General features: G+C 42.5%; 1 protein-coding gene across 3 annotated transcripts; it reads left to right on the forward strand.

Moving 5' to 3' along the window:
• The first annotated feature begins 1,530 nt into the window (after positions 1 to 1,530).
• LOC310875302 (transcription elongation regulator 1-like) lies at positions 1,531 to 23,539 on the forward strand. 3 transcript variants are annotated; one of them, XM_083788489.1, is made up of 19 exons: positions 1,531 to 1,856; positions 2,082 to 2,259; positions 2,394 to 2,524; positions 3,249 to 3,367; positions 6,966 to 7,125; positions 9,400 to 9,544; positions 9,686 to 9,760; positions 9,895 to 9,974; positions 10,183 to 10,298; positions 10,990 to 11,063; positions 15,411 to 15,560; positions 15,751 to 16,057; positions 16,245 to 16,460; positions 16,971 to 17,030; positions 20,776 to 20,979; positions 21,661 to 21,767; positions 21,897 to 21,985; positions 22,618 to 22,778; positions 23,187 to 23,539. In XM_083788489.1, exons 1-19 carry the CDS (start codon positions 1,651 to 1,653, stop codon positions 23,327 to 23,329), a joined length of 2,721 nt encoding a protein of 906 aa, XP_083644615.1. In that variant the 5' UTR covers positions 1,531 to 1,650; the 3' UTR covers positions 23,330 to 23,539. The 3 variants fall into 3 exon arrangements, with proteins under 3 accessions (XP_083644615.1, XP_083644616.1, XP_083644617.1); XM_083788490.1 differs by lacking the exon at positions 16,971 to 17,030; XM_083788491.1 differs by lacking the exons at positions 1,531 to 1,856; positions 2,082 to 2,259; positions 2,394 to 2,524; positions 3,249 to 3,367 and adding an exon at positions 3,408 to 3,428.
• The last annotated feature ends 3,033 nt before the right edge of the window (positions 23,540 to 26,572 follow it).

Genomic DNA, 26,572 nt, shown 5'->3' on the forward strand with positions numbered 1-26,572 from the left:
CTTGAGTTGGAAAAAAATATAATATATCTCGGATCAGGTGATGATAATTTACAATTGTTTAATGTAATTTAATGCAGTTAGAGCAGACTTTTCTGTTTGGATGTAAAGGCTGTCAAGGCCAGAAAGTAGTTTTTTGGCACTCGGCGTTCCTCCATCATCAAACTGGGTTTGATGATGTCACACGCACTCTCTATAATGGTGTGTTCACACGGGCAAATGTAAAAGTCTACCATTCATTGTCAATGGAAGCCAATGACGATGCAAAGACACAATGATGCATAACTGCTCCAAAATTGACAATGAATGGTTACCGAACTAGATTGCATCGATTAATTTGCGTCTGCCCGTATGAACGCAACATAACAATTGATGAGCCTGCCTGCATGGTGTTCTGAGAGAGAAGAAAATGGCTAACAGGAAGAATGAAAAGAATGAATGAAGCACCACATGCACATAAGCAACAACAACAACATGGATCCATTTATTTTCTACCGTTCGAACGGCAGAAAATAAATAACTATATGCTGCAGTTCTCTGGGGTGCAGTAATAGAGCCAATATCACCAAAAGCAAACCCTCATTGTCCAATATTTCTTTTGACATAAGTGTCTAAAGGTTTTTACAATTGTGTAGATGAAGTTTGCCCATGGCTGAAAAATATATTGCAGTAGACTATTCTAGCCAGTGAAGCCACATAATTTAAGCTATTTCCCCATGTATGAACATATTAAAAAAGTACAAAACATATTGATTGACCCAATATGTTGAAGCCCAGAGTCTGTTGCTGAAGTTGCAACACACATTGTTTTTGTGTTTTTAACACAGATTCAGAGATATCTCATTATAGGCCTATCAGCATATGGCACATTATGATTAGGTCTAAATATGACCAAAAGCTACTCACTTTTTGTAGTGCACCAAAATAAAGTTAAGCAAATCAAGATAAACGTGTCCGTTGTTGTGAATGAGGTGTAATGAATCAAAGCACTGAGCAACTGAACTGTTGCGAAAATGTGGAATTTGACCTAAACATTGATTGACCACATGGCTTTTTTGTTTGTCACCCAGCCAGGCAGGCTCAGTGTGTGTGCGTTGTATGTGTGTGTGTGTGTGTGTGTGTGTGTGTGTGTGTGTGTGTGTGTGTGTGTGTGTGTGTGTGTGTGTGTGTGGTGGCGGCGGCGGGGGACTTTTTTATTAACTGAAAAATATACGTAGATAACATTACCGCAAGAGAACTGGAAATAATAAGGTTACATAATTGGACAGGTTATAACATGTCACGTCACGTAACAATTAAATGCAATTCGATAATGCGATGCTCATCACTGCAGAATCCAAAATCGAAATAGGCCTATAATAAGAAGGACAGAAATGGTCGCTAAAACAAACACAATTCCTGCATGGATTGGTTATGCTTATGATTGGCTAAAATAAAGGGGGGGGGGGTCTGACGTCAGACAAAACACTGCGCAGCCCTGCGCGTTCAGGACGACCTCGAACGCAACCCGAGACATTTGGCTTCCCAACCGAACTGAGTGAGTGCAAGAGAACAAGGAAGTGGAAGTGTACACATGGAGGGTGTGTCTTTTCCTTGCGATATATTATTATCTTCTATTTTGATATAAAAGCGGTCCTCCCTCGGGAACAACAAATGGGGGACTCTGCGAAGGCCAAGCGGCGGGAACAGCTGAAACGCTGGGTCGGCTCGTGCACCGACAAAGCGCCGGCGGTGCCCAAGCGGAGATGGCGGGGCGATGATGAGACGGAGGCCGTAAACAGCGACCAGCAGCCCGGGGACCAGTCCGCCGCTGGAGACGGAGACGCCACTGGGCCAAGTGGGCATCTCTCCAAGAGACGGTATTAATCACAATTAATAATAATTTTAAATCTCACTCAGAGAGCGTACACATGTGATGGACCCATACGGGTGCTTTTGGTTAGGTTTTGTCTTTTGTACACTCTCGGAGTTGGAAATGGATACACATCAACACTGAGGGTTTTACTGTGTAGCAGCAGCTTTTCGCTTACGGTATATTAGATTATGCTACTAAATGAGGTGTGCTGCATCTGATTTTGTTTAAGGAGAAAAGTGAGGTTCGACAGAGCTGCCGAGTTCCTGGCAGCCTGTGCCAGTGGTGACACGGAGGAGGCCCAGGAGATGCTGAAAGAAGCCAGAGAGACCAAGAAGAACAACACTGGCGAGGGTGCTATTGAGATCATCAACTGTGCCAATGCTGATGGAATCACTGCTCTCCATCAGGTAAGGCTGGTCTTGAATGTCCATAGTGTCCGTGTGTTATTGTATACACGGTGAAATGCATTATACTACTAGTAGGTTAGGTTTAAGTAGCTATGCCGATTAATTTGTTTCCCCTCATCCTCCACTATTCGTAGGCTTGTATAGATGGCAGTATGGAGATGGTGTTGTTTCTTTTGGGGCAAGGTGCCAACGTTAACCCGGTGGACATTGAGGCTTGGACGCCGCTGCACGTTGCAGCCTCCTGCGGAAACCTGGACATTACAGAGTATGTAGCTTAGCTGCAGTTCCTCGAACACACACAATAGCCATAGTACTCTTCATTAGCACAGTTGTCATGTGACAATCATCGCTGTGATGACATGATTATGCAGCGTGGGTGGCAATGTTTTCTACACTCCACAATAATAACATTGTTGTCCCATGCATGCGGTGTCCCAAGACCACATGAAACGTATTACCACACACAGTCACACACGGATGAAAAAGCTGTTGCAATGTATGCACCTTTTATTATACTGTTTTTTTGTTTAACATCTCTGGATAATCAAAGTAGTTTGCCACATCTCAGCTTCAAATTTAACCCATGAAGACCTGAGGCTGGGTCTACCAATGTCTTCTAAATCTTAACAGTTTTCTGAAAAGCCTGTATTTGCCCGCCCCCCCCCCCCCCCCACACACACACACAAATCTCAAAATATTTTGTTCCATGGGACCCCAGAAGCAAAGATTGGAGTTTAAAATGTTCAAAGTGCACTTGTATATCTGCTATATTAAATAGACAAAGTATCAAATAATGCTTTAAAAAAAAACTTTTAGCTCAATCTAAATTGACACAGAAGCTTTCCCGGTTTTCAAAGATCACCATAACGACCATATGCTAGCTGTAGTAGAATGTAGATATGTATGTAGAATATGTAGAATATCAACTATTCTCTGCAAGCATTGTTGTGGACAGGGTCCTTAAAATCGACCAACCTTGGGTGTGTCAGTTTCCTTTTGCTGCAGGGTGCATCTCTCTCTGCTGTGAACTGTGATGGTGACGTCCCCCTCGATATAGCTGAGGACGAGGCCACCGAATCTCTCCTTCAGGACTATACACTTAGACAGGGTGAGTACTGTACTGTACTGTGACAACCAATCCCTCCTTCAGGACTATACACTTAGACAGGGTGGGTACTGTACTGTACCACGCTGGGCACAATATACGCTGTAGAGTGCATAGCTGAAATTTGGTTTAAGTAGTGGGATTTCAGCGGAAGTACCGCTCAAGGAAATGACGTTGACACTTTACAAATCTGTTTACATTCTCCGTGAATTAAACAAGTGTTGTGATTGGTCAAAAAATATTGTATCCGGGTGAAATACATCTGACGGATGTTCCGTCCCAACATTTCCGCCTATGCAGATGGGTAAGCCTGGGACCGAGGCTAGGCTACTGTACTATGACAACCAAACCCAATCTTTGAACGGATATGTCATTTTAGCTCTTCTATGTGTCTACTTTTGGGTAATCTCTCAAGACTGATTAAGAGCTCGGCAGCAAATTCAATGGAATTTAATTAGTGTTGCATGATTCTTGCTCAAATGTGAATCTTGATTTTTGTTTTCTCCATGAAAATATTTATGGTCTGTAGTTGTTGAACGTTACTACATAAAAAATGTAGCACCTGGAGCCAACTACTGTGGCTTTAAACAGACAACATCAAAGTGCTTGACTTAAACCTCTCTTAAAGTCTCTGTCTTGTAGCAAAAACATAAGATTAACTCAAATTAATTGGACAGCCTGCCAACCAATGCTGCATGATTCTTGTTCAAATTTAGAAATTACATTGCAGCCTGGGCCGGCCAAGCGGTTCTCGCACCAAGGCTGGTAATCCAGCCTGGCAGCATGTCACGGGTTCGAGTCCCGAGCCCGACGACCTTTGCTGCGTGTCTTCCCACCCATCTCTCTCCCCCTTTCATGTCAAACTACTGTAAATCTATCAATAAAAGGCAAAAGCCCCAAAAAATGAGATTGCATAGTTTTCTGAATCTAGCTTGCAATCTTTTTTCGATTTAATTGCGCAGCACTAAATAAATTTATTTTATTTATGAATCTTTTGACGATGGGTTCCCAGATTAACTTTCGTCTGTGTATGTGTGCTTTTTTCTTTTATAAATATGTTAATACTAGAATTTCGCGGCCGCTCATCCCAGAGTTACTTTGCCACGCACTATGGGAAGAAGGAAATTGCGGGAGTTGACTCCACATGTAGTAATGGATGGGTTATTAGTTATTATTATGTGTCCTTATTAGTGTAGTGTAGTGTAGTCAACACGTTATGGCTCATACACACTGCCCGGTATTTGCTCCGATTATGCTGTCGGGGAGCATTTTTGGCGCTGGCCGAGATCGTGATCTACCTTTTGGGCACCGCTTAACTCAACCTTTTTTGTCCCAGGGCACACTTTTCATAGCCTAAAAATCTGGGGGCACACCTAGATATACGATTTGTGTACACTGTATATATACCGGTGTGTGTATATATAGTAAATATATATAGTACATATATATATAATATATATATAATATATATATATATATATATATATAGAATATTAGTGGTCCATGACATGAAAATGTTTGAGAACCACTGCTCTAAAACAACATTGGACAATGATGTTTGACAGTTTATGACTTGATCTGGCCTGTTAACATTTTCCTAGACCTGGTTGCTTGTTTCCCTCTCAGTCAATGTGGCAACCCTGGTCAGAGCCGTGTTGACTGTTGTGGTTCTGTATGATGTGATTTAGCTTAGCACACAACAGCTAGGAGGATGCAGCAGGCTGATGCCGTCATGTTTAACAGTATTTTGCGCAATTTATGTCCCCAAATTTATGGATATGGACTTATGGCTCCATCGCTGCCTCTTTCTTTAGTAGAAGTAGAAATTTAACGTGTTGCTGACTGTTTATCGTCCCTCTCACACGCGCGCGCGCACACACACAGCTGACGTCTTCTCCCACCGACGTCAGCTGTTCATTTATCTCCTTATTCATACACGCTTTGAGCTGAGAGAAGCTATAAAGCGCCTTTTAAATATGACAATGCTGTATGGTTTGACAGCTTAAATCCGCGCGGCAGTGTTGTGTGTATGTGGGACACGGGGTAGTGTGTGTGTGTGTGTGTGTGTGTGTGTGTGTGTGCGCGTGCGTGCAATCAGAAGTACTGGCAGTAGCGAAATAACAAACGCGATCTGTCTAATCGTAGTAGTTAGGAACAAACCAAGTTACTAAGACATTCGCTTAGTGCGGAGACGGAGGGAGATCCATAGGGGAGATCATATTACAGCAGCCAAAGAGGAGGGGGGGGTGGGGGGTTGCGAACAGTTTTCATGCGCACATCTTTTCATTGGCTTGTTCGCAAAGCGCACATCTTTTGCCACGTGACAACTTCTCTCTTGTTAATATAGATATTGTGTTGACATAACATTTGGAAATGTGTAGTGTTTAAATACAATGTTTGGTGCCTCAACCTAGACACACAGATGCAGGAACGGACACATCCGTGCTAAACAAACGGGTTCAAATGATGAAATGTCACAGAGTAGAAATGAAGATAAAGCCACCTGGTCTGGATTCTTGTAACAGTGCTGCCGTTTTTGTTGCGTGTATAATAGGATTCTGACTCCTGAGTGACAGATGTAGGCACAGAGCCACACCGATATATCGGTTTTGGTATCTGGAATTATGCAAGCCAATGCGTCCCGACTTTTAACCCCTTTCAACCTGCCATCGTTATTTTGGGCATGTAATTATTTTGAAGTGGTTACATAAATGGTAAATATTGTTGGTATTGAGTGGTAGGGTGCATCTAGTCACAGATGCAGACGTGTACAGAATGGTACAGACATGTAGATGCAAATTAATGTATGTAATTAAGCACACCATTGTAAACCAGTGGAAATTGTAAAACAGTGGAGATACTGAAATATCCAATGTGGTTATTGGTAGTTTATTATTCCATCTGTCTTCTGTCTTTCAAATTTGGTCAAATTTGTCACTTTAATGTTTATAGCATAATACATATTACAGTGACGGGCATTAATAGACTCCAGAACAAACCAGGCTACAATTCAGACTAACTTGTATTGGCTTGCAAAAACAATTGTGATAATCATGTTGTGCTTTCACCTTCTTTAACTGTTAAAAGGCACTGGTCAAAGAACACGTTATGTGTTCCATTACACGCACACACACACACACACACACACACACACACACACACACACACACACTCTATATATTTATTATAGCAGCTACTAGGGGTAGACTAGCCCTTTTCAACCCTAACCCATACAGATCCGTTTGGTAGGGCCCTGCCTGTGTCCTGGATGGCACTTTACAAGTAAAGCTAGGCTGAAAGAGGAGAAATGAAGAGTGTGCTCATTTAGCGACGCTTCAACACTAGGCAAGCCGAGGGTGAAACCAGCTACCTTCCAATTTCCAGAAGGCCTCTCTACACACTAAGTTCCTCAAAAGACACTGAGGAACTGAGAAAGGGAAGGGCGATACTCGGTTACATCATTCATGCAAGATTTTACTAATTGGTTCTAAACTTTCCAATATTGTATTAATCACGTTAAAGAACATGAGAAATATCCTGCTTAACCAACTACTTAAAGGAAAGGGCTGAACATCTTTCAACCTTTTTTGTTTGTGTAAAGGTGTGGATTTGGAGGCAGCAAAGCGATTGGAAGAGGAACAAATCATGAGAGATGCACGGTCCTGGCTGACAGAGGGCCTACCTAAGGAGTTAAGGCACCCCAAAACAGGGGCCACCCCACTGCATGTGGCTGCAGCCAAGGGCTACCTGGAGGCCATCAAGTGAGTATCTCTGAGTCTCTTCATAGTGGAGGGAAGATATGTTTTTTGTGGGACAATTTTCTTTACACTATATATTATTTCATGTACTGCTGATTTTTTTCCCAATGGCGCTTGCTGCCGTTGACATCTTTGGCGTCTTTTTAGGGTTTAGCCCCTCCTTTGCACAGCTTTGTGTGTCTTGTCTGTATAAGAACACGGATGTGCTCAGCTGATTGGCTGAGCACGGAATGTGACGTATGATGATGTATGATACGTAATAAGAGCGCCCCTCACTTCACATGAGAGTGATTATATTAATTCAGAATGGTCTCTGATATCCACCGAACGTCTTGCAGCTTCCCCGTCGCTAGGCAATGCTCGGCTCGCCACTGTCCGCTGCCATTACAAGCGTGATCTTAAAACCCCCTTTTTCTCTGACTTGAGGCTCAGATTGAGGTGTTTCAACAGAACATCGATGTTAAGGGCTCATTACAGAATAGTTGCTACCTCGCGGTAACAATAATAACGCTTCTGTTGACTTTTAAAATTACATTGGCCCGGTTTCCCAAAGGACACTTCTTACACCATGGTATAAGAGGTATGGTGTTGCAAATGCTCAGTTGCCCTCTAGGCTGCACATGAAACCTGTGAACATAGACATTCCGTGCATAGATGTGCCACGCAATGTTAGGCCTCAGGCCTGAGGCCTGGTATGGTAGGCCTCAGGCCTGAGGCCTGGTATGGTAGGCCTGAGGCCTGGTATGGTAGGCCTGAGGCCTGGTATGGTAGGCCGCAGGTCTACCATTCTGAAATTTAATTTAATAATATTTGGACAGTTGACAGTAGGCTCTCTTCACATTTAATTTATTTGATGCTGAAGTAGGCCTTTAATTCTTTTAATTTTTTATATTTAAATGAGATGAAGAAAGTCACCACTCGCACCACACATTTCTCTGCGAATGGTTTTAATACTGCCACATGTCGACAGGTGTGTGTAGGCTAAAGAGGCTTTAGGGAAACGGGTTTGTGTATTCATGCAGGAGGCCTTACGTGTGCAATGAGGACAGGTATGGCTGTGCTCTAGTCTAGGTTGTGTATTTCTATGTTGTTGTGTTTGACAGTGTTTCCCAAAAAAGGACATAGTGTTTGATTGGCCGCACACAGGCTTCATGTAGAGGGCAACTGGGCATGTGCAACACCATACCTCTTACACCATGGTGTAAGAGGTGTCCTTTGGGAAACCGGGCCATTAGCTTTAGGCAATTGCTTTCGGTTAATTTGGGGGTCTTCAAAATAAAAGACAAGAAAGTTGCAGCACCGGAGTTGGTGTTACGGCATTTTTATGACGTCACGCACCCGCATGTCAAATGCGTGCCTACATGTGTGCTTGCGCACAGAACAGATGATAGCCTAGTAGTGTTTGTGTATGAGAGTTTTAGACCCACAAACACAAAGGTAGACTTAAAATAATCTGACAACTTCTTTAGTGTGCTGCAGTAGCGAAACTTAAATGTTTGCTTTGGACGGATCTCTTCTTAGATGGAGGAGGAGGAGGCGGAGGCGTTTTTGTTGCATGCAGAATACCACAGAAGCAGTAGCTACTGGAGCCATATTAGGCTACTGCTGTGTTGCTTTTATACAGTGTGTATGAGAACGTTCAGGTGAACAGTTAAACCTGTTGTTATGCAAAGTAATAGCCATTTGATTTGGGTACCTGGCTGACATGTCGTGAATCTAGGGGAGCGTGCTCACCGCCAGTAAACCTGTTATGCAAGTAACGACTGGGTACTTTGTGTGTCTTTGGTCTTATCTTGAATTTAGGGGGGCACGTTCTAGCGTGCACATGTGTGCACCGCATGTACGTAAAAAAATTTTGGTACCACGCCGTAGTACCCCGTGCAATGAGCATAACGCCACTGGGTGGCGGTCAATGAGTTATTGGAAAGGAGTGACAATTTCTTTATTTTTTATTTTTTTTTAAAGATATTTCTTTGCGGCTTACGCCTTTTATTGATTTTTTAAGGGACAGATAGTAGGCTGACAGGAAACGGGAGAGAGATGGGGGGATGACATGCGGTAAAGGCCGTGTCGGGTTCGGGAGTCGAACCCGCGGCACACCGCGACTGGATCACCAGTCCGGTGCCCAGACCGTTACGCTACGGCCTGGGCCTGACAATTTCTTTATTATTATTAGAGTGGTGAGTCAACGTCCCTAGTGTACATGCTATTACTGTACTTTATTTGATGCAGTTCCTGATCCTCTTGTTGTTGTCATTCTGGTGCGGCGCTTTGCAGATTGTTGTGCCAGTGTGGGCTGGATGCTTCCGCCATAGACTGCGATGGTTGGACGCCTCTCCATGCTGCTGCGCACTGGGGCCAAGGGGAGGCCTGTTGTATACTGGCTGAACAACTCTGCAACATGGAAGCCCGCAGTAATGCGGTGAGCAAGATGCAGAGATCCTATGTTGTGATACACACAATGTATATGCATGCCTCACTTTGTAAAATGTACTGATCAATCAAATGTTTTTTAAGTGTTTTTTTTATTTAAACCTTGTTAACTTGTACATGCCTTTTGCAGGGTCAGACGCCATTCGACGTGGCTGATGAAAGTGTTGAGAAACTGCTGGAGGAGCTGTCACAAAAACAAGCCAGCGTAAGATTATTTTTTGCCATCCTCTCATGGTGGCCATTTTGCTCTGATGTCATAATACTGCTACTGCCATATGCCTTCTGTTAGTCAGCTTCTGCTCTGTCTTTTATAATGGTCATCTGTGTGTTTCTCTACAGTGGCGAAAAGAGCAGTCCATCATTGATAGACAAGCTCCCCCAGGCTCTAATGCTGCAAATGCACAAAATAAACGGCGGAGGTCAGTGTCTATACTACGTCCTCGGTCCTGAATGCAAAGCGTCAATTACACAATTCTCTGTTGAGTTTGTCTGTTACAGTAGTCTCAATTTCAGAGAAGAATAGCCATGCTGTGATTGGTTTATTGGTTGTGAGGCAACTATTGATGCATAATGTGATTGAGTCATTTGATAATACACAAGAACTGTCCTTACTTTCTGTCCTTACAGAAAGAGCTCAGTGTGTAGGATGAGTAGCAAGGACAAGATGACCGTGCAAGACCAATCTAAAGAGAAGGGCGTTTCAGGAGGTCTGGAGCTAAACGAGGAGCGAGAGAGCAGCCCTGGTAAACCAGACATTGTCATTATGTCTGACCACTAGAACATCATGTTTTCATCTTCTTTGTGATATGATTTTCCAAAACAAAGTCCTGCGATATCCATCAGCACTGAAATCGTACACAAATCTTAGTGTTATGGCATTTCATAACGCCATCGCAACATCCAACAAGACATTGCATATTTTCTCCATATCATACAGCCCTGCTGACCATAATTTTTTTTTTTAAGATATTTTTTTGCGGCTTACGCCTTTATTGATTTTTTAAGGGATAGAAAGTAGGCTGACAGGAAACGGGAGAGAGATGGGGGGATGACATGCGGTAAAGGCCGTGTCGGGTCCGGGAGTCGAACCCGCGGCACACCGCGACTGGATCACCAGTCCGGTGCCCAGACCGTTACGCTACGGCCTGGGCCCCTGCTGACCATAATTGATCTTACATTATCCTTAACTGATTTAGACCTGGTGCAACCTCTACGTTGTTATACTTTTGAATCCGGGAGCTAGCTCTGTGTATCATTAGTTGGGGCTATATATGTAGCAACATCATTATTACAAAAATAAGAAGAAGAATTTGAAGGTTTTCAGAAACCTTAGGTTAGATTTTAGAAGGCATTTTTTGAATTGGCCTCGGGTCTAAATGGGTTAATTTCAGTTCATAGTTTTTAATATGAAAGGATGCTTTTTCATGTTCCCAGAAAATTCAGCTGTGTCCAGTCCAGATAGCGAAAGCATCTCCACAGGCGCAGACGCTGTCAGTCCTCTTAATAAGGTAAAACTTTACACATCACACCCGACTTAGGTTTGTGTAGGAAGTAGGAACCCATTCATTTCTTAGTACTACTACTTTGTGTAACAGTAATCTCGAGTTGGATCTTTTTCGATCAACCTATACCCCCAAAACAATCGTATCTTCATTGTTTCTTCATCACAGTGAAAATGCAGATGGTAATGTGGGGCTTCTTACATATAACTTGACTGATGAACGAAGGAAGACCTATTCCCCTGGTAGTACATTCTTTTGGGGAGCTATAACCAGGGCTTAAAGTTCTCCGTCCTGGGGACGGATTTCCGTCCTGAGGATTTCATAGGTCTTTTATGAGATCAGCGCAGATTTGCAAAAAAATAATATTTAAGGGGGAGACGGGAGTATGTGTATAGTGTAGCGATATGATGGCCAAATCCGTGAAAATGCAGCCTGTCTCTTTAAGATGCTAGTGTGCGCGCTCGCCCCTCCCACTCTCTGCGCTCAGAGAGAGAGCACGGCACGGCGCTAGCTCCACTGCTCCTGCGCTGCTGACAGAGAGAGCCTAAATGCGTTCATATTTCCCTCTACCCAGGCCAGAACAGTCAGAGGGTTTCCTTTAAATTAGCTTAGTGCAGTGATACTGTGGAGGATATTTTTTCAACGCAAATGTGTATTGCTTGCCTCGTTGTTGGTATAACAAGCAGCACACTCTAGCTGGCTAGTGGCTACTAGCCTAGTAGCCGTTAGCTGCGTGCATCGGTCCTTGTCCTGTCTGCCAGCCTCTACATTCTCCTGCTCAACTCTACTGAATATGAATACTGATTTTATAATATTGAATGGAACTCACAGGGAAGACAGTGATAAACTACACAGAGGCTAATGAATGTAGACATAAATGTACCATGCACATTCGTTTTCAAATATAATTACTATAACTATACTATTACTAAATAGCCAAAGTGCCCAGATGTTGCTGGGAACTACAGCTCCATCTCACTGAATTAGAATATTTTGTAAAAGTTGATTTTCTTCTGTAATATAATTAAAAAAGTGAAACTTTCATATAATTATTCTCAATTCATTGTGCATAAAGTGAAGTATTTAAAACCTTTTTTTGTTTTAATCTTGATTATGGCATACAGCTCATAAAAATAATATCTCAATGAATTTGAATATTTTACGAGAAATGTCAAAGTATACAGTTAATACTTGGTCTGGGCTACTTTTGAACAAATTATTTCATCAATGGGGCGTGGCATGGAGGTGATCAGCCAGTAGCACTGTTGAGGTGTTATGGAAGCCCAGGTTTGCTTTGATAACAGCCGTAAATTAATTTGGATTGTTCAGTCTCATGTCTCACACCTTCCTCTTGACAATACAACCTAGATTCAATGTGGGGTTCAGGTCAGGCCAGTTGGCTGGTCAGTTAAGCACAGTAATACCATGGTCAGTAAACCAGTTACTAGTAGTTTTGGCACTGTGGGCAGGTGCCAAGTGCTGCTGGAAAAGGAAAATCAGCATCAACATAAAGCTTGTCAATGTACAGAGGCACACAGTGCTGTAAAATATCATAATAGATGGTTGTGTTGAGACTCTGGACATGACAAAACACTGTGCTGATTTAGGCCATGGTATCTGCATGGTGTTGGTCCACTGACAGTGAAAACTTAACAATGGTTTCAACACATCTTTTTAGCTTCAGTATGTTGACAAGCTTCATGGAGATGCTAATTTTCCTTTCCAAAATTCCAGCTAGATTTGGCACCTGCCTACAGAGCCAAAACTACTAGTAACTGGTGTACTGACCATGGTATTACTGTGCTTAACTGACCAGCCAACTGGCCTGACCTGAATCATCAAGATTAAAACAAATGTTTGAAGTACTTGAAGTACACTTTATGCACAATGAAATGAGAATATATGAAAGTTTCACTTTTTGAATTCTATTACAGAAGAAAATGTACTTTTACAAAATATTCTAATTCAGTGAGATGGAGCTGCATATAGTGCCCACTGCCCACCTATCCCACTGTCCCATTTTAGTTGCCAAAACCAATGGGTTCTCTTGTAATTGACTTTTGTTCTCACTTGCAACCTTATAATGCAAGTGCATAATGGACTACTGAAGGCTACATGCCTAGAAGTGTCTTCCTCTGGGTTTTTTTCTTTACTTTAACACACTGTTGCTATGCACCATGTGGCTGTAAAGGCAAGCCCTACAGTCATTTCAGAGTATTTATTGATTGGCCGGACTAGCAATATAATACAACATAACTTCAAAAGCTGCTTCTATAAAATGAAGCATGGATTGACACACATTCGGTAAAGGCAACTTTGGGAAAACATCATTTTACAACCCCAAAATTTGGTGTGCGCTGCGCGCGCCATGGTATTAATTTATGATTAATTTGTATTTATTTATTTTATCGCTGTCTAGGACAGGGGTAGATCGGTGCAAATGTGGGGGGTTCGCCACATGGTTTGAAAAGTGGTCTGAAAATTTTCAGTCTTGGGATTCTTTTTGGCTTTAACCCCTGTGAATCTGACATAGTGGACAACTGAATCAAATTAGTGTTTACTTTATACTGTAGTTTTTACTCTCGAGTCTCCAGTGAGAGAAGCATGGACAGAGTGGCGCTGGCTGATGACGTATCAGCAACAACGTGGCTACGTAACAGGTAGTCTGGAACTCACCTATGCTTTTTATGGCAAACTATGCGCAGCTGAGCGACATGAGATTAATTATTTAGAGCAGGAGTGTGTGTGTGTGTACATGTGTGCATGTGTCAATTTAACAAAGGTGTAGACGATCAGAAATCAGCAGAGAGTGAGCGATGTTTGCGCTACTCTATGCCGAATTGAAGTGGACTCGGACCCAGACTTTCTTTTCTCCCTGGAAATAAAAACGTCTGGGTTCCTGAGGCTACGCAACAGGTGACATTATGAAATGAGAGTCTGCTGCCTGCAGGCCAGACTGAGTAGCGAGTGACAAAACAAATTCACGGAACGAAGCGATTCAGGCTGGAACCAAGGCTATGCAAATGGACCTGTACGTGTCATTGTTGTACATCGTTTGTTTACAGTAGGGATGTTTGCGCGTCTTACTTGTAATAATAATATGCAATATGGCCAAGTGAATGACATACACCATGTTATATTCATTGCCGTTATTCTTAGAAAATTGATTTATATCATCCAAATGGTGAAGAATGAAGGTGAACAGATGGAAGAGGGACAGACAGTCAGGACACAACCTTTTAAGTCCTCGCCCATAAAGCCCCAGTGCTGGCCTGCCATCCGCTTTTAGGCCTACACAAGGTCCTTTGCTATTATTTAGGAACAACCCACCCTGTTAAATAAGAGTGCGAAGCAGCTGAGTCACTCATTCTACATGGCCAGTGCTGACCGGGGGTATATTTTCCATTTGGCAGTTATTGTTTTATTTATATAGGAGAGTGTAGAGAGACGGGAGGCTGAGGGTAGAGACAAGGCTCCGTCTGGAATGAAACCAGAGACGTTGCAACCACAGTAGTCCACACACTGTCCCATCAGCTGCCAGTGAACCCCAAACCTGGACTTATTTTGATGAATATAAAAAACTATATAACTAGCACACCTGCAGTGTTTGGAATTGGAAATGGCTGTTTCTTTTCCTTTTTTTAGGTTGTCATTTGAAGTAGTTGGCACACTACTTTATTGTAGTTGGTAGTTATGTTGTTAGTTCTCATTTGGGCCGTGGAGAGACGACCATTAGCTTTAAATAACAGTTGTATTTGCACAGGTGTGATGAATGCATGGAATGTTATTAAAGTGCTGGAAATTGTTTGAATTTCACTGAAAAAAAGTAAAAAACCCTAAGAACGTATAGTTTTTTTTCAATGTCCCATTTTGCAATATGCAGCCACCAATGATAAACATTTTTAAATGGGCTGTTGTGGTTAGATAGAAAACTAAAGAATCTCGTCAATTAGGGCTGGATAAACTACTGTAGATTATAGCATTGTTTTAAATGCCATGGTATGGTCGATACTTTCCCCAAAGTTTTGCCTAGACTGGCAAGAATCCACTGAAAAACTATTATCTTGTCAGCCTCTGATCACAGTCATTAAGAAGAAGATTAACATAAAGACTGCAAAATTCCAAGAAAGTATACGATTTTCAAGAGATGAGCTATCACAGACACACCAGCCTACCAATACCATAATAATGCAGGTATAGTAACGTAAAGTCACACCTGTAGTAGTGGCGTAGTTTCATCTATGAACAACAAAATACAAAAGTATCACTTTTTCTAAATCAAATCTTCAAAACTTGCAACTGTAGTTGCTTCAATTTTGAAGTGTCAACGTTGGCTTGTTTGTGTTGCTGCAGAGACCTCCATTCCTCCCCCCGCCCATGGGGAACATGCCCCCCCCTCCAGGGATGTTGTTCCCTCCTGGGATGCCCCCCGTTCCCGCAGTGGGAGCCCCAGCAGCACTCGCTGAGGAGATCTGGGTGGAGAACAAGACTCCCGAGGGAAAGGTGAGACTGTCATCAAATGTGTTATGTTATACACACACACACACACACACACACACACACCTACCTGTGGGGAATTAAATAATTACCCAATTGATTGATCTGCTAGGATTATGTTTCAATATATTTTAGTTGAATTAACCTGCCTCACACCTATAACAATTTTCTCCTCCTACCATTCATGCCATCTCAGACATATTACTACAATGCTCGGACCAGAGAGTCGTCGTGGAGTAAACCAGACGTGGCCAAGATCATCCAGCAGTCTGAGCTCAACCCGTTACTTGTGGCGGGAGCGGGCGCCGCAGGAGCCGGGACTGCTGCGGCCACCTCTGGTGCCGGCGGGCCGGCGGTGACTGCCGCTTCAAGCGGTGTCAACAACACTACAGCCAGTACGGTGGCAACTACAGCAGCAGCCGTCCCCACCCAGGCCCCCTCACCCACTCCCTCACGCACCCACACCTCCAGTCCAGACTCGCCCTCTCCCGTTTCCACAGCAGGTTAGCAATCATGTTTTATATCTGATGGCTGCAACTATCGATCATTTTCTTAGGGGTTATTACATAATTTACTACTAAAATGAATCGAGTAATCAAGAAGTTTTATTATTTCCTGGGATAATTCTACGACACACAAACAAGAAAACCTATGCTGAACATGCTTCCTCTCCCTGCTCCCGTCATGCAGCCTCCGTGGCAGCGGACCAGAACCAAACCACCACCACCACAGTGACGTCCAGCATGTCCATGTCGCCTGTGGCCATGGTGACTGTCTCCACCGTGCCGCCGTCCGTCACGGCAGTGCAGACCATGATGACGCACAGCCTGGGCCAGCAAGCCTTCCCGCCCGTCATGGTGCCTCCTTTCAGAGTGCCTCTGCCTGGCATGCACATCCCTCTGCCAGGTAAAACCCCACGTCTCCAAACACATTGACCCCCCGTCTATCACTCCCGTCCCTTGTTTTCTGACACGTGGCTCCTTTTTTCTGCTCCCCACAATGTTTGAAAGAAATGTAAATCGCTGAATAAATAGTAGTTGTGTTTGTTCATTTTAACATCATCCACTGTTAAAATGTCTCTGCAATCAAGAAAAGCTTAACCTTTCATGTCATAGTTGTAATAACACACATTGGCCTATAGACAAACTGTACTTTTGAATCTACTATTAGTGCTCATGGTGTTAATTTTTAACACAGAAAAAAATGTTTCAGTCAAACATGCCTGCTAATAATGGAGTGGTGAAGTTCCCTTGTCAAAGTGTGTGTGTGTGTGTGTGTGTGTGTGTGTGTGTGTGTCAGTCATAGTTCTAAATATCACATGTGCATAATATATATACGTTCTTAACTCTGGCAGCCGATGCTTATAGTTTTCCTGTTGTGTCCAACCCAATGCTTGCTTGTCCGTTGTTCTTGCAGGTGTAGCAATGATGCACATAGTAGGCGCACCCTTTGTAAAGGCAGGCCCCAGCGCTAACGGTAAAGCCCACAGCCGCGCACCGCTGACAGCTAGTACGGCATGGTAGTGAATGGTGTCTACATGATTCATAACCGTGTGTACAGTGAAGAGTTCTGTGAACGTGAACCGTGTGCCGTGTTCAGTAGTGGAATTCCAGCACCCACAACACAACTACTAGGGCTGTCGCCATCATGAAAGTTGACAAATTGTCGATTGACTATTATATTTGTGTTTTTTTTGTTGCATTGAACATTGGAACATGCGTAAATTCAAATTGCATTTCACAGGGCAGATATGGTCGCTGTCGGGTTCCATATTTTTCCTAAATGAACGCCCTACTTCATACTACGGCATGACTCAAAAGTAGCAGATCTGAAAGCTTGAAACGTGGCTCAAAGCGATGCGTATTGAGCTTGTAGATTTAATTGAATTTGAATCCTGAAAAGTAAATTATATATACAAAGAATGATTGTCAATAACATGATGTACTATGAACAAAACAGGCCTACATTCAAAATGTGTAAAAAAAGAAGAAGAAAAGAAGTGGACATGGCTATTTATTATTGAAAAGCACACGTGTCGCATCATGGCGCGTTGTGATCTTGTCGGCTAATATTGAACACAGAATGTATGAATATTTCTTGACGATTCTCGACGAAACTCTGTTCTCTCAAATGATCACTAACTATCAAGTGATTATGTAATAATTGTGACGGGTCTAAACGCAACACGGTGGGTTTTTAATACATTTAAGTGTTGATTTCATCCGTAGGGATGCAGCACTGTTATCAGTAAATGGGGCTTCAGCTCACTTGATAATTTGAAGGCACAAGGATAGTTATGCACAGATTTGAGGTACTATTTTGATACTATGATATTACACAAGCTCAATAAGGCTAAAAGGCGTTTTGGAGAAAAGTGGCATGCTGCCTATGTTCCCTCATTTCCCTTGTAAATGTTAAACAACTGGGGGAAAAAGAATGCCTGTTGATCTCATGTGATGTCATTGGAAAGCAATTTGACAATTGTAAATTATTTTAACAATGGTCATAAAGGTTGTCCACAGCAGTCTCTTGAACCTCTAAGTGGCATATTTCATTCAGTCCTAGGTAAAATAACAATGACTGGTCTTGCTTGGGTACTTGTAGTCGGTTTGTAGATCAGTGATTATTCACCGATTCATGTTACAACTCGGTTCACGCCAAATAAAATACCATGAATCGGTGAATAAGTATGCAGGCGGAGGCGTGTTTTCTATGGGCTTTGTAGTAATTCATATTAACATTGAGGGCTACATGTCATCTGGTCATGTGGTTGTGCTCGTCTAGTTTTGTGGCATGGTTGTGTGAGTGTATGGTTAATGGTATGTCAGGCTGTCAAGTGGTTGTACTTGTTTTTTGTCGTCCATTTTAATGTTATTGGTTTTACCTCTGCTTAACATTTTAGACTTCCACATTCAGTTATCTCACCTCTCCCAGCCACAACATGAACTCTAATAAACCCTCAGTCAACTAAGTGAATATAAAGCATCCTGGGGGAGCAGAACAGCCTTGACAAAGTACTAGACTAACAGGCTCATCGCTCTGCCCAGTGGTGCTCACAGGAGCATTTCAGACGCTCCTGACCTATAGACCGATTCCGTAGCTGGTCTCATGGTCGCAGCCTACGTATTTCCTGTAGGCGGACTCGACGTAGCTGTGGGGATAAAACCCTCACCAGGCGCACCTCTTCCACTACAGTGAACGGCAGAGTGACTGATGTTAGTTTGCCTCAAACTTTACTCCTTTACCTGCTTTTTTACTAACACTAACATTACAAAGATGCCCAGAACATCGAGATGAACCATGAAGTTTATGGCTGCTCCAACAGTAGTGGCAACATAAAAAATAAAATAAAACGGAATGTCTAATATCCACCGCAGTGGCTGAGACCAGAGCCATTGAGTAATGGTTGAGACGAAGCAGTGAAAGATACATAACGCCAGTGTACTTTATACCTCATACTTTAAATGCTTAGTATGAGGTATAAAATACAGCAGCCTTGTGTTCATAAAACAGAAAGATTTGGTATTGGGTAAGACTGGCGATGTGTATCTTTCCCTGCTTCGTCTCAACCATTACTCAATGGCTCTGGTCTCAGCCACCGCGGTGGATATTAGACATTCCGTTTTATTTTATTTTTTATGTTGCCACTACTGTTGGAGCAGCCATAAACTACACAGGTTCATCTCGATGTTCTGGGCATCTTTGTAACGTTAGTGTTAGTAAAAAAGCAGGTAAAGGAGTAAAGTTTGAGGCAAACTAACATCAGTCACTCTGCCGTTCACTGTAGTGGAAGAGGTGCGCCTGGTGAGGGTTTTGTCCCTGCAGCTACGTCGAGTCCGCCTACAGGAAATACGTAGGCTGCGACCATGAAACCGCTACGGAATCGGTCTATACCCAATCCTTTGTTGTTGTCGTTTCTTGTTTTCTAATTTAACCCATTCTGAACGGGCACCCATTTTGGTGTCAGCATCATGTTATGCTTTAGCTATTTAAAAATAGCAGATCTACAAGCTCATATCGCGCCACCGAGTGGCGCGATACGAGCTTGTAGGTCTGCTATTTTTGAGAAATCGAAGAACGACTGACATTTTTTAGAATCTGATCTCAGGTCAGAATGGGTTCATCAGACCAGTGTGTGTCCGGCGGAAACCTCGTATGAATCTGATCTCAGGTCAGAATGGGTTAACCGGACATCCTCCTAAGTAAGCTGATCCATTACCGGGTGTGACGGTCCACAAAACAGTTTTGGCCTCGGTCAGGAGTCGTTTAGGTAAAATTAAAGTAAATAAATACTTTTGGTACAACAGGAGGTATTTACTATGTCGGGTGGAAACCTCAAACTGTCCACTTTCAGGATTCAAATTTGCGTTTCGAGGTTGTTGATCTGCTACTTTTGCATGAAGCTATTATAGTAGGCCATTCGTTTACAAAAATACACAAAATGTTAAATATGGCATTGGCTATAGGCTGTTTCTGGCTGACAGTGGCGATTTACAGTATAGATATACTCATTATACTGTACCAGTGTTGGCCGTATAGACCCCAGGACCCATTATCATGTTGAGCATACAGCATGTTGTCAAGGATAATGTAAACCGGGTGGAACTGCACATTTCACTTCTGCACTTGCATGACTGTATTTGTTGGGTTTTTAGGGTTTCTTGTGCCACGAGAAAGAAATCCCGTACTTGTACCATTATCATTATTAGTTAGTCAGGAAGTTGCTGTACACTGTTTACTTGGATCCTTTGTCAATTTATAATTTAAGCATTTTAACATTTAACACTCTTATCCAGATCGACTTACAAGTGAAATTGGGCAGAAACCTTGTATCTCTATATGTTTAAAGTTCTTTTCTCCGTAAGTTAATGCCCTAATTCGTCGTGCAAGAGTCAGTGTCACACGAAAGTAGCAAAAATAGCTACCTACAAGCTCTCAACGGTTCACAACTTCACATTGCGATGCATTGTGAACTTGTAGATCAGCTATTAGAAATTTTGAATCAATGAAAAGTATTAACACGTCATTGTGACTAAATAATAACACTATTATCCAAAGGAACACGGGTTCTTTTTCCCCATTTGCTGAAAAGTAATGGTTTTGGGACATGCAAGGTTTCCACCCGACAGCGACCTCAACAAGTAGTGCTTAATCAGCTCCACCACCCAGTCAAATACCTGTGAACCACTTACACTCTCTCCCCTCTATGACGCGGTGGCAGGGATGCTCCCTGGCATGGCCCCGCCCCTCGTTCCCATGATGCACCACCCCCAGCTGGCGCTAGCCGCGGCCCCCGCTGCCCTGGCCGGGTCTCTGCATCTCCCAGAGTGGTCCGAGTACAAGACGGCCGACGGCAAGACGTACTACTACAATAACCGCACCTTAGAGTCCACCTGGGAGAAGCCCCAGGTCTTGCTCGAAAAAGGTAACTTTATCATCCCTTTGATTTTCCCATTAGGGTTTATTTTTTTATTTTTTGCTTTCATTTTTTGTGAAGTTTACATTTTTGTGAAAAGGTTACGTTTTTTTATTTTAGCTAGCCACTCCAACTACCAGCTATGTCCGTCCGTCCCCATGTACAGTATGTCTGTATTTGTACGGCAATAGCGTTGGTTGACCACCAAGTGTCAATGTTGAGCAGCCTAACATGCACTCACCCATTGACCACCGCAGCGCGCACACACACAGCACCACTCATTTCAGACAGCTCTTGGCCACTGGTAACTAAGGTAGTTTGATTAACGACCACATTACTTACTGTAGCGGTTCTATATTTGTCATTTTATATATTTTTTGTTGGCTATTAAAAAATAGCAGATCTACAGGCTCACAGTCAGAGCGTCACTTTGTGCCTTATTTTAGCTAGAGCTGCTATTTTTGAAACCTCGTGAAAGGTTGTGCAAATCTTTGAATGTATAGATTTTTTTTATAGACTTTGCTTCTGCGGGTCCCTGGCTGGAACAAAATATTTTAAGATGGAGGTCCGCGGCCAAATATCATTTTGGGGGTCTTGGAAAAGCGACACATTTTGAGAACTACCGATATAGACCAGTTGTAGAAATCGGGCGTTTTTCCAGTTGTATAAATGGGGTGTGTGGGTGTGCAGAGAAAGAAGCAGAGAAGGCTAAGGCTGAGCGTCTGGCCGAGGAGGAAGCAGAGGCCATGGAGATGGAGGAGGAAGAGAAGAAACTGGAAATTGCCAATGAGAAGGAGGTATGGATGGACGCTATTTCAGTTTTTTCTTTTTTTCTTTTCTTTAAAAATAAAATAAAACAATGTCGCAAAATTATTTTATTTTTGCACGAATAATGGATTTCTCCTTTCCACCCTGTCTGTCTGCAGGAGCCTAAAGAGGAAGAGATGACTGAAGAAGAGAAGGCTGCTCAGAAAGCCAAGCCTGTAGCTACCAACCCCATCCCAGGCACTCCTTGGTAAAAAAAAAGTCTTGATTCCGCGGTGAACATTCCAAATTCAGCGGACAACAATCTTTGATTCTGCGGCTTAGTTAATATTCCGCGGACATGAACTTATTTAACCTAAAAATTACCAGTTATCAAGCCATTTAAAAAGAAAAAGTAGAATCTTTCATGAAATAGATACAATTAATTGTAATTATGGATGAGTCATAAAATCAAAGATTCCAATAATACATTTTGGGGATTTATTATTATTCATGTTTTAATTATTTGTTTTGGTTGCAAAGGTTGTCATTCAAACCCTGCACACAGTAACTACAGTTTAGACTAGAGGATACTTCATGTGGGTGTAATATTTATTATTTTCTGCTTTAGCATTGTCAATTTGTCATTGTCAGGAGTCAGGACATGGATTCAGTTTCTGTAGGAACCATTTACACAGATTCCGTTTCAGAAGGAACTCTTTAGAGGCCGGACTACCTTATTCTAACTTTCTGTGTTTTTTCGTAAATTAATGCCCCACTTGATCATACTTGTCACACAAAAGTATCGAGTAGCTACTTTTGAATTTGAATCCTGAAAAGTGACAGCTTTTGATCAGCATTATTTTGTACGTATCTACAACGTGTGTGTGTGTTGTGTCCAAGGTGTGTGGTGTGGACGGGTGACGACCGCGTGTTCTTCTACAACCCGACCACTCGGTTGTCCATGTGGGACCGTCCTGAAGAACTGGTGGGCCGAGCCGACGTTGACAAGAACATCCAGGAGCCACCGCACAAGAGAGGCCTGGACGATGGCAAGAAGACTGGTAGGGCCATGAAAACATATCGTATATTAATAAGCCCTACATATTTAATTGTATGGTGAATAGAGAAAATAGTCGATGTACAAAATGGCCTGTCACAATTATAAAATGATCGCCTGATTGCAATCTTTGAGACAACCGATTTTGCATAATCGCCGGAATGCGACATGTTCATGTTGTGTCCTTTTTAAATTGCCATGTCCACCATTATTTGTATTTTCTTTTCCCATTTTGTTTAGCTTGTAGATCAGCTCTTTTCGTTCTTTTTAAAAACATTACCAAAATAGGGAGAGATTGAGTGATCTTGGTGAAAACATTGTTTTCCAACTCATGCTCTGTGTGTGTCTCTCTCTCGGGCCTATCTGTCTGTCCTCTGTCTGTCCTGTCCCGTCTCTGTCTGTCTGTCTCCAGGCCTCAATAAGGACGAGCCAGAGATGCCAGTCACTGCTGAGGAGAATGACGACGAGCCAATCAAGGCCAAGAAAAGGAAGTACTCACACTCATGTCAAAGGCATAAGAAGAAATGCCAACCTTTTCACATTGGCCTATTATAGCGCCACCAGGAGGCCACAACCTGACCTGTCCTGGTGGAGAACACTTTTCTAGTTGCACACTCATTTTGTATGTCTGTGGCTAAATGGAATTTTCACAAAGATTTCCACTACAAGTTAGAATGGCGATGACGACCCCTGCCTATGTCTTCATTGTTGCTTTTGTTTGATGTTTAATTCTCTCTGTGTTGTTATTCATGGCTTCACTGATTTTGCCTGATTCACTGGTGCTTTTTTGCCATTACTTTAATAAATAATAATAATAATAAACTTTATTTGTATAGCACTTTTCATACATAAAATGCAGCTCAAAGTGCTTCACAGGGCAGGACACAAAAATAACATACAATAAAACACAAGTAGTTAAAATGATAGAACAATAGCAGAGAACAAAACCGAATATAAGAACATAAAATAAATAAAAACACATAAAATAAATAAAACTCAACTAAAAGCAAGGGTGAAGAGGTGAGTCTTGAGTTGAGATTTAAAAATGTCTACAGATGGTGCGTGTCTGAGCTCGAATGGAAGTTTATTCCAGGCTGTTGGGCCATAGAAGCAAAAAGCTGCCTCACCGTACTTTTTTGTGCACATACCTTTAGGCACTTCAAGTAGGCCAGCGTTGGAGGACCTGAGGGGGCGGCTAGGGACATATCTAGGTAGGCAGTCACGGAGGTACGGAGGTGCGAGACCATTGAGAGCTTTATAGACAAGTAACAGAATTTTAAAGTCAATCCTGAAAACAACCGGAAGCCAGTGCAGTGATGCCAAAACTGGAGTAATATGTTCTCTCATCCTAGTTCTAGTTAAAACTCTAGCTGCTGCATTTTGGACAAGTTGTAATCTGTCAGTCGCTTTCTTAGGGAGTCCTGAAAAGAGTGCATTGCAGTAGTCAAGCTGAGAAAAAACAAAGGCGTGGATTAGCGTTTTTGCATCGTCCAAGGACAAATAGGATCTGATCCGTGCAATATTTCTAAGGTGAAAAAAAGCAATCTTGGTAACATGATTAATGTGTGAATTAAAATTCAATTCAGAATCAATAATAACCCCCAGGTTCTTTACTGTACTGTTACCTTCTACAGTCAGGTTGCCAAATCTGCCAATTATTGATTCTCTTTGCTCGCTAGAACCGATTATGAGAACTTCCGTCTTATCCTCATTCAGTTTGAGAAAGTTCTCACTCATCCAACACTTGATACCAGACAGACAGGTCAACAGCGGGTCCAAAGCACAGGGATCGTCTGGGGCCACAGCAAGATATAGTTGGGTATCATCAGCATAGAAATGAAAATTGACTCCGTGATTGGTAATGAGTTCACCCAATGGCAGAATGTACAAGGAGAACAGCAGAGGACCAAGAATCGAGCCTTGTGGGACACCAGAACTGATGTCGTGTTTGTCTGAGTCAAACTCGGCTAGATTGACAAAGTAACTTCTGTTTGAAAGGTAGGAGGAGAACCAGGACAGGGCCGTACCAGACAGACCTATCCAGTGCTCCAGACGCTGTATTAAAATTGAATGATCAATTGTGTCAAATGCAGCCGTTAAATCTAGCAGTAGGAGAACGGATACATGTTTCTTGTCAGCAGACACCCTAAGATCATTCATTACTTTTACAAGGGCAGTTTCTGTGCTATGATTTTTCCTAAAGCCAGATTGGAATTTGTTGTGCACATCATTGCTCTGTAGAAATACGTCCAATTGATGAGAGATGCATTTCTCCAAAACCTTGCCCAGAAAGGGCAGATTCGAAATGGGTCGATAGTTACCCAAAACAGAGGGATCCAGATTATGTTTCTTTAGTAGGGGCCTGACTACGGCCGTCTTCAGAGAGTCTGGGAAGACGCCTGTCTGTAGAGAGCTGTTTACAATTTTTAGGATATCTCCAATCACACTGTCTAAGACCTCTTTGAGAAAGGTGGTGGGAATTGTATCCAATGAACAGGAGGAAGATGTCATCTGTGATATGGTTTTGCGGAGTTCGTCTTCATCAATTGCGCAAAACGATAATAGGCTCCCCCTGGAGAGATCTACCCTGGGACCGTTAGCTGCTGTTTGAAGGTTTGCACTAGCAACAGCACCATTCAAAATATCAGCTCTAATGTTAAAGATTTTGTTATCAAAAAAGCATGCAAACTCATTACACTTAGCTTTAGAGGCCGGGAATGACTGCTTGTAGGACTGGGGGGGGTTTAAAAGTCGATCAATGGTAGAGAATAGGACTCTGGCATTTGTCTTGTTCTCGTTAATAATGCCAGAGAAATATGCCTGCCTTGCTAGACGCAGGGCTTTGTTATAGGCGACTGTTGACTTTTTAAGAATCTCTAGGTGGGTGGTGAGTTTATTTTTTCTCCAAGCTCGCTCAGCTCTACGACATTCTTGCTTCAGTGAGCGTGTATGCTCATTTAACCAGGGTGTTACTCTGGTGTTATGTTTCTTTTTTGTTTTCAAAGGAGCCACTATATCAAGAGCTGACTCTAGTTTAAGATTAAAAATTTGAACCAGATCATTTACTGGGGGAGTATCGGGCAGGGGGGGGCCCAGATGACGAGGGAACTCGTCAGCTGCAGAAGAGCTAAAAAAGCGCTTTGTTATGGTATATTCTGTGATGTTTTCCTCTAGATCAGAGGCAGTCATATTAAAACACAGCAAATAGTGGTCTGATAGCTCAGGCCTTTCAATAGTCCTTTCCACAGTGATGTTCACCCCTCTAGAAATCACCAGGTCCAGAGTGTGCCCATGTTTATGTGTAGGCCCAACAACATGTTGGATAAACTCAAAGGAATGTAATAACTCTAAGAAACCCATAGCCACAGCATCTGTAGCATCATCCAGGTGCAGATTAAGATCACCTGTGATAAGAGTTCTGTCATAGTTAGTGGAGCAGATAGATAAAAGTTCTGATATTTCTGTTAGAAATATTGCTTTACTGCATTTTGGCGGGCGATAAATGCTAATCATTGGCATGGAGGATTTACCAAGTAATATAGTGGCCTGGTATTCAAAGGATGTAAAGCTACCCAGGGTCAGAGCCTTGAATTTTAATGTGTCTGAAAAAATTATTGCCAGTCCACCTCCTTTCTTAGCCTCGCGAACAGAGTGAATGAAACTGTAGTTTGGGGGACAGGCTGGCGCTAGGAGAAAAGCTCCATCCGAGCCAAGCCATGTCTCTGTTAGAAAGATTATATCTAGCTTCTCTTTACAGATTATATCATTTACGGAGGAGGACTTATTTGTTAGTGACCT

The sequence above is a fragment of the Protomyctophum parallelum genome (genome assembly GCF_964188405.1).
Source record: "Protomyctophum parallelum genome assembly, chromosome: 18".
NCBI lineage: Eukaryota > Metazoa > Chordata > Actinopteri > Myctophiformes > Myctophidae > Protomyctophum > Protomyctophum parallelum.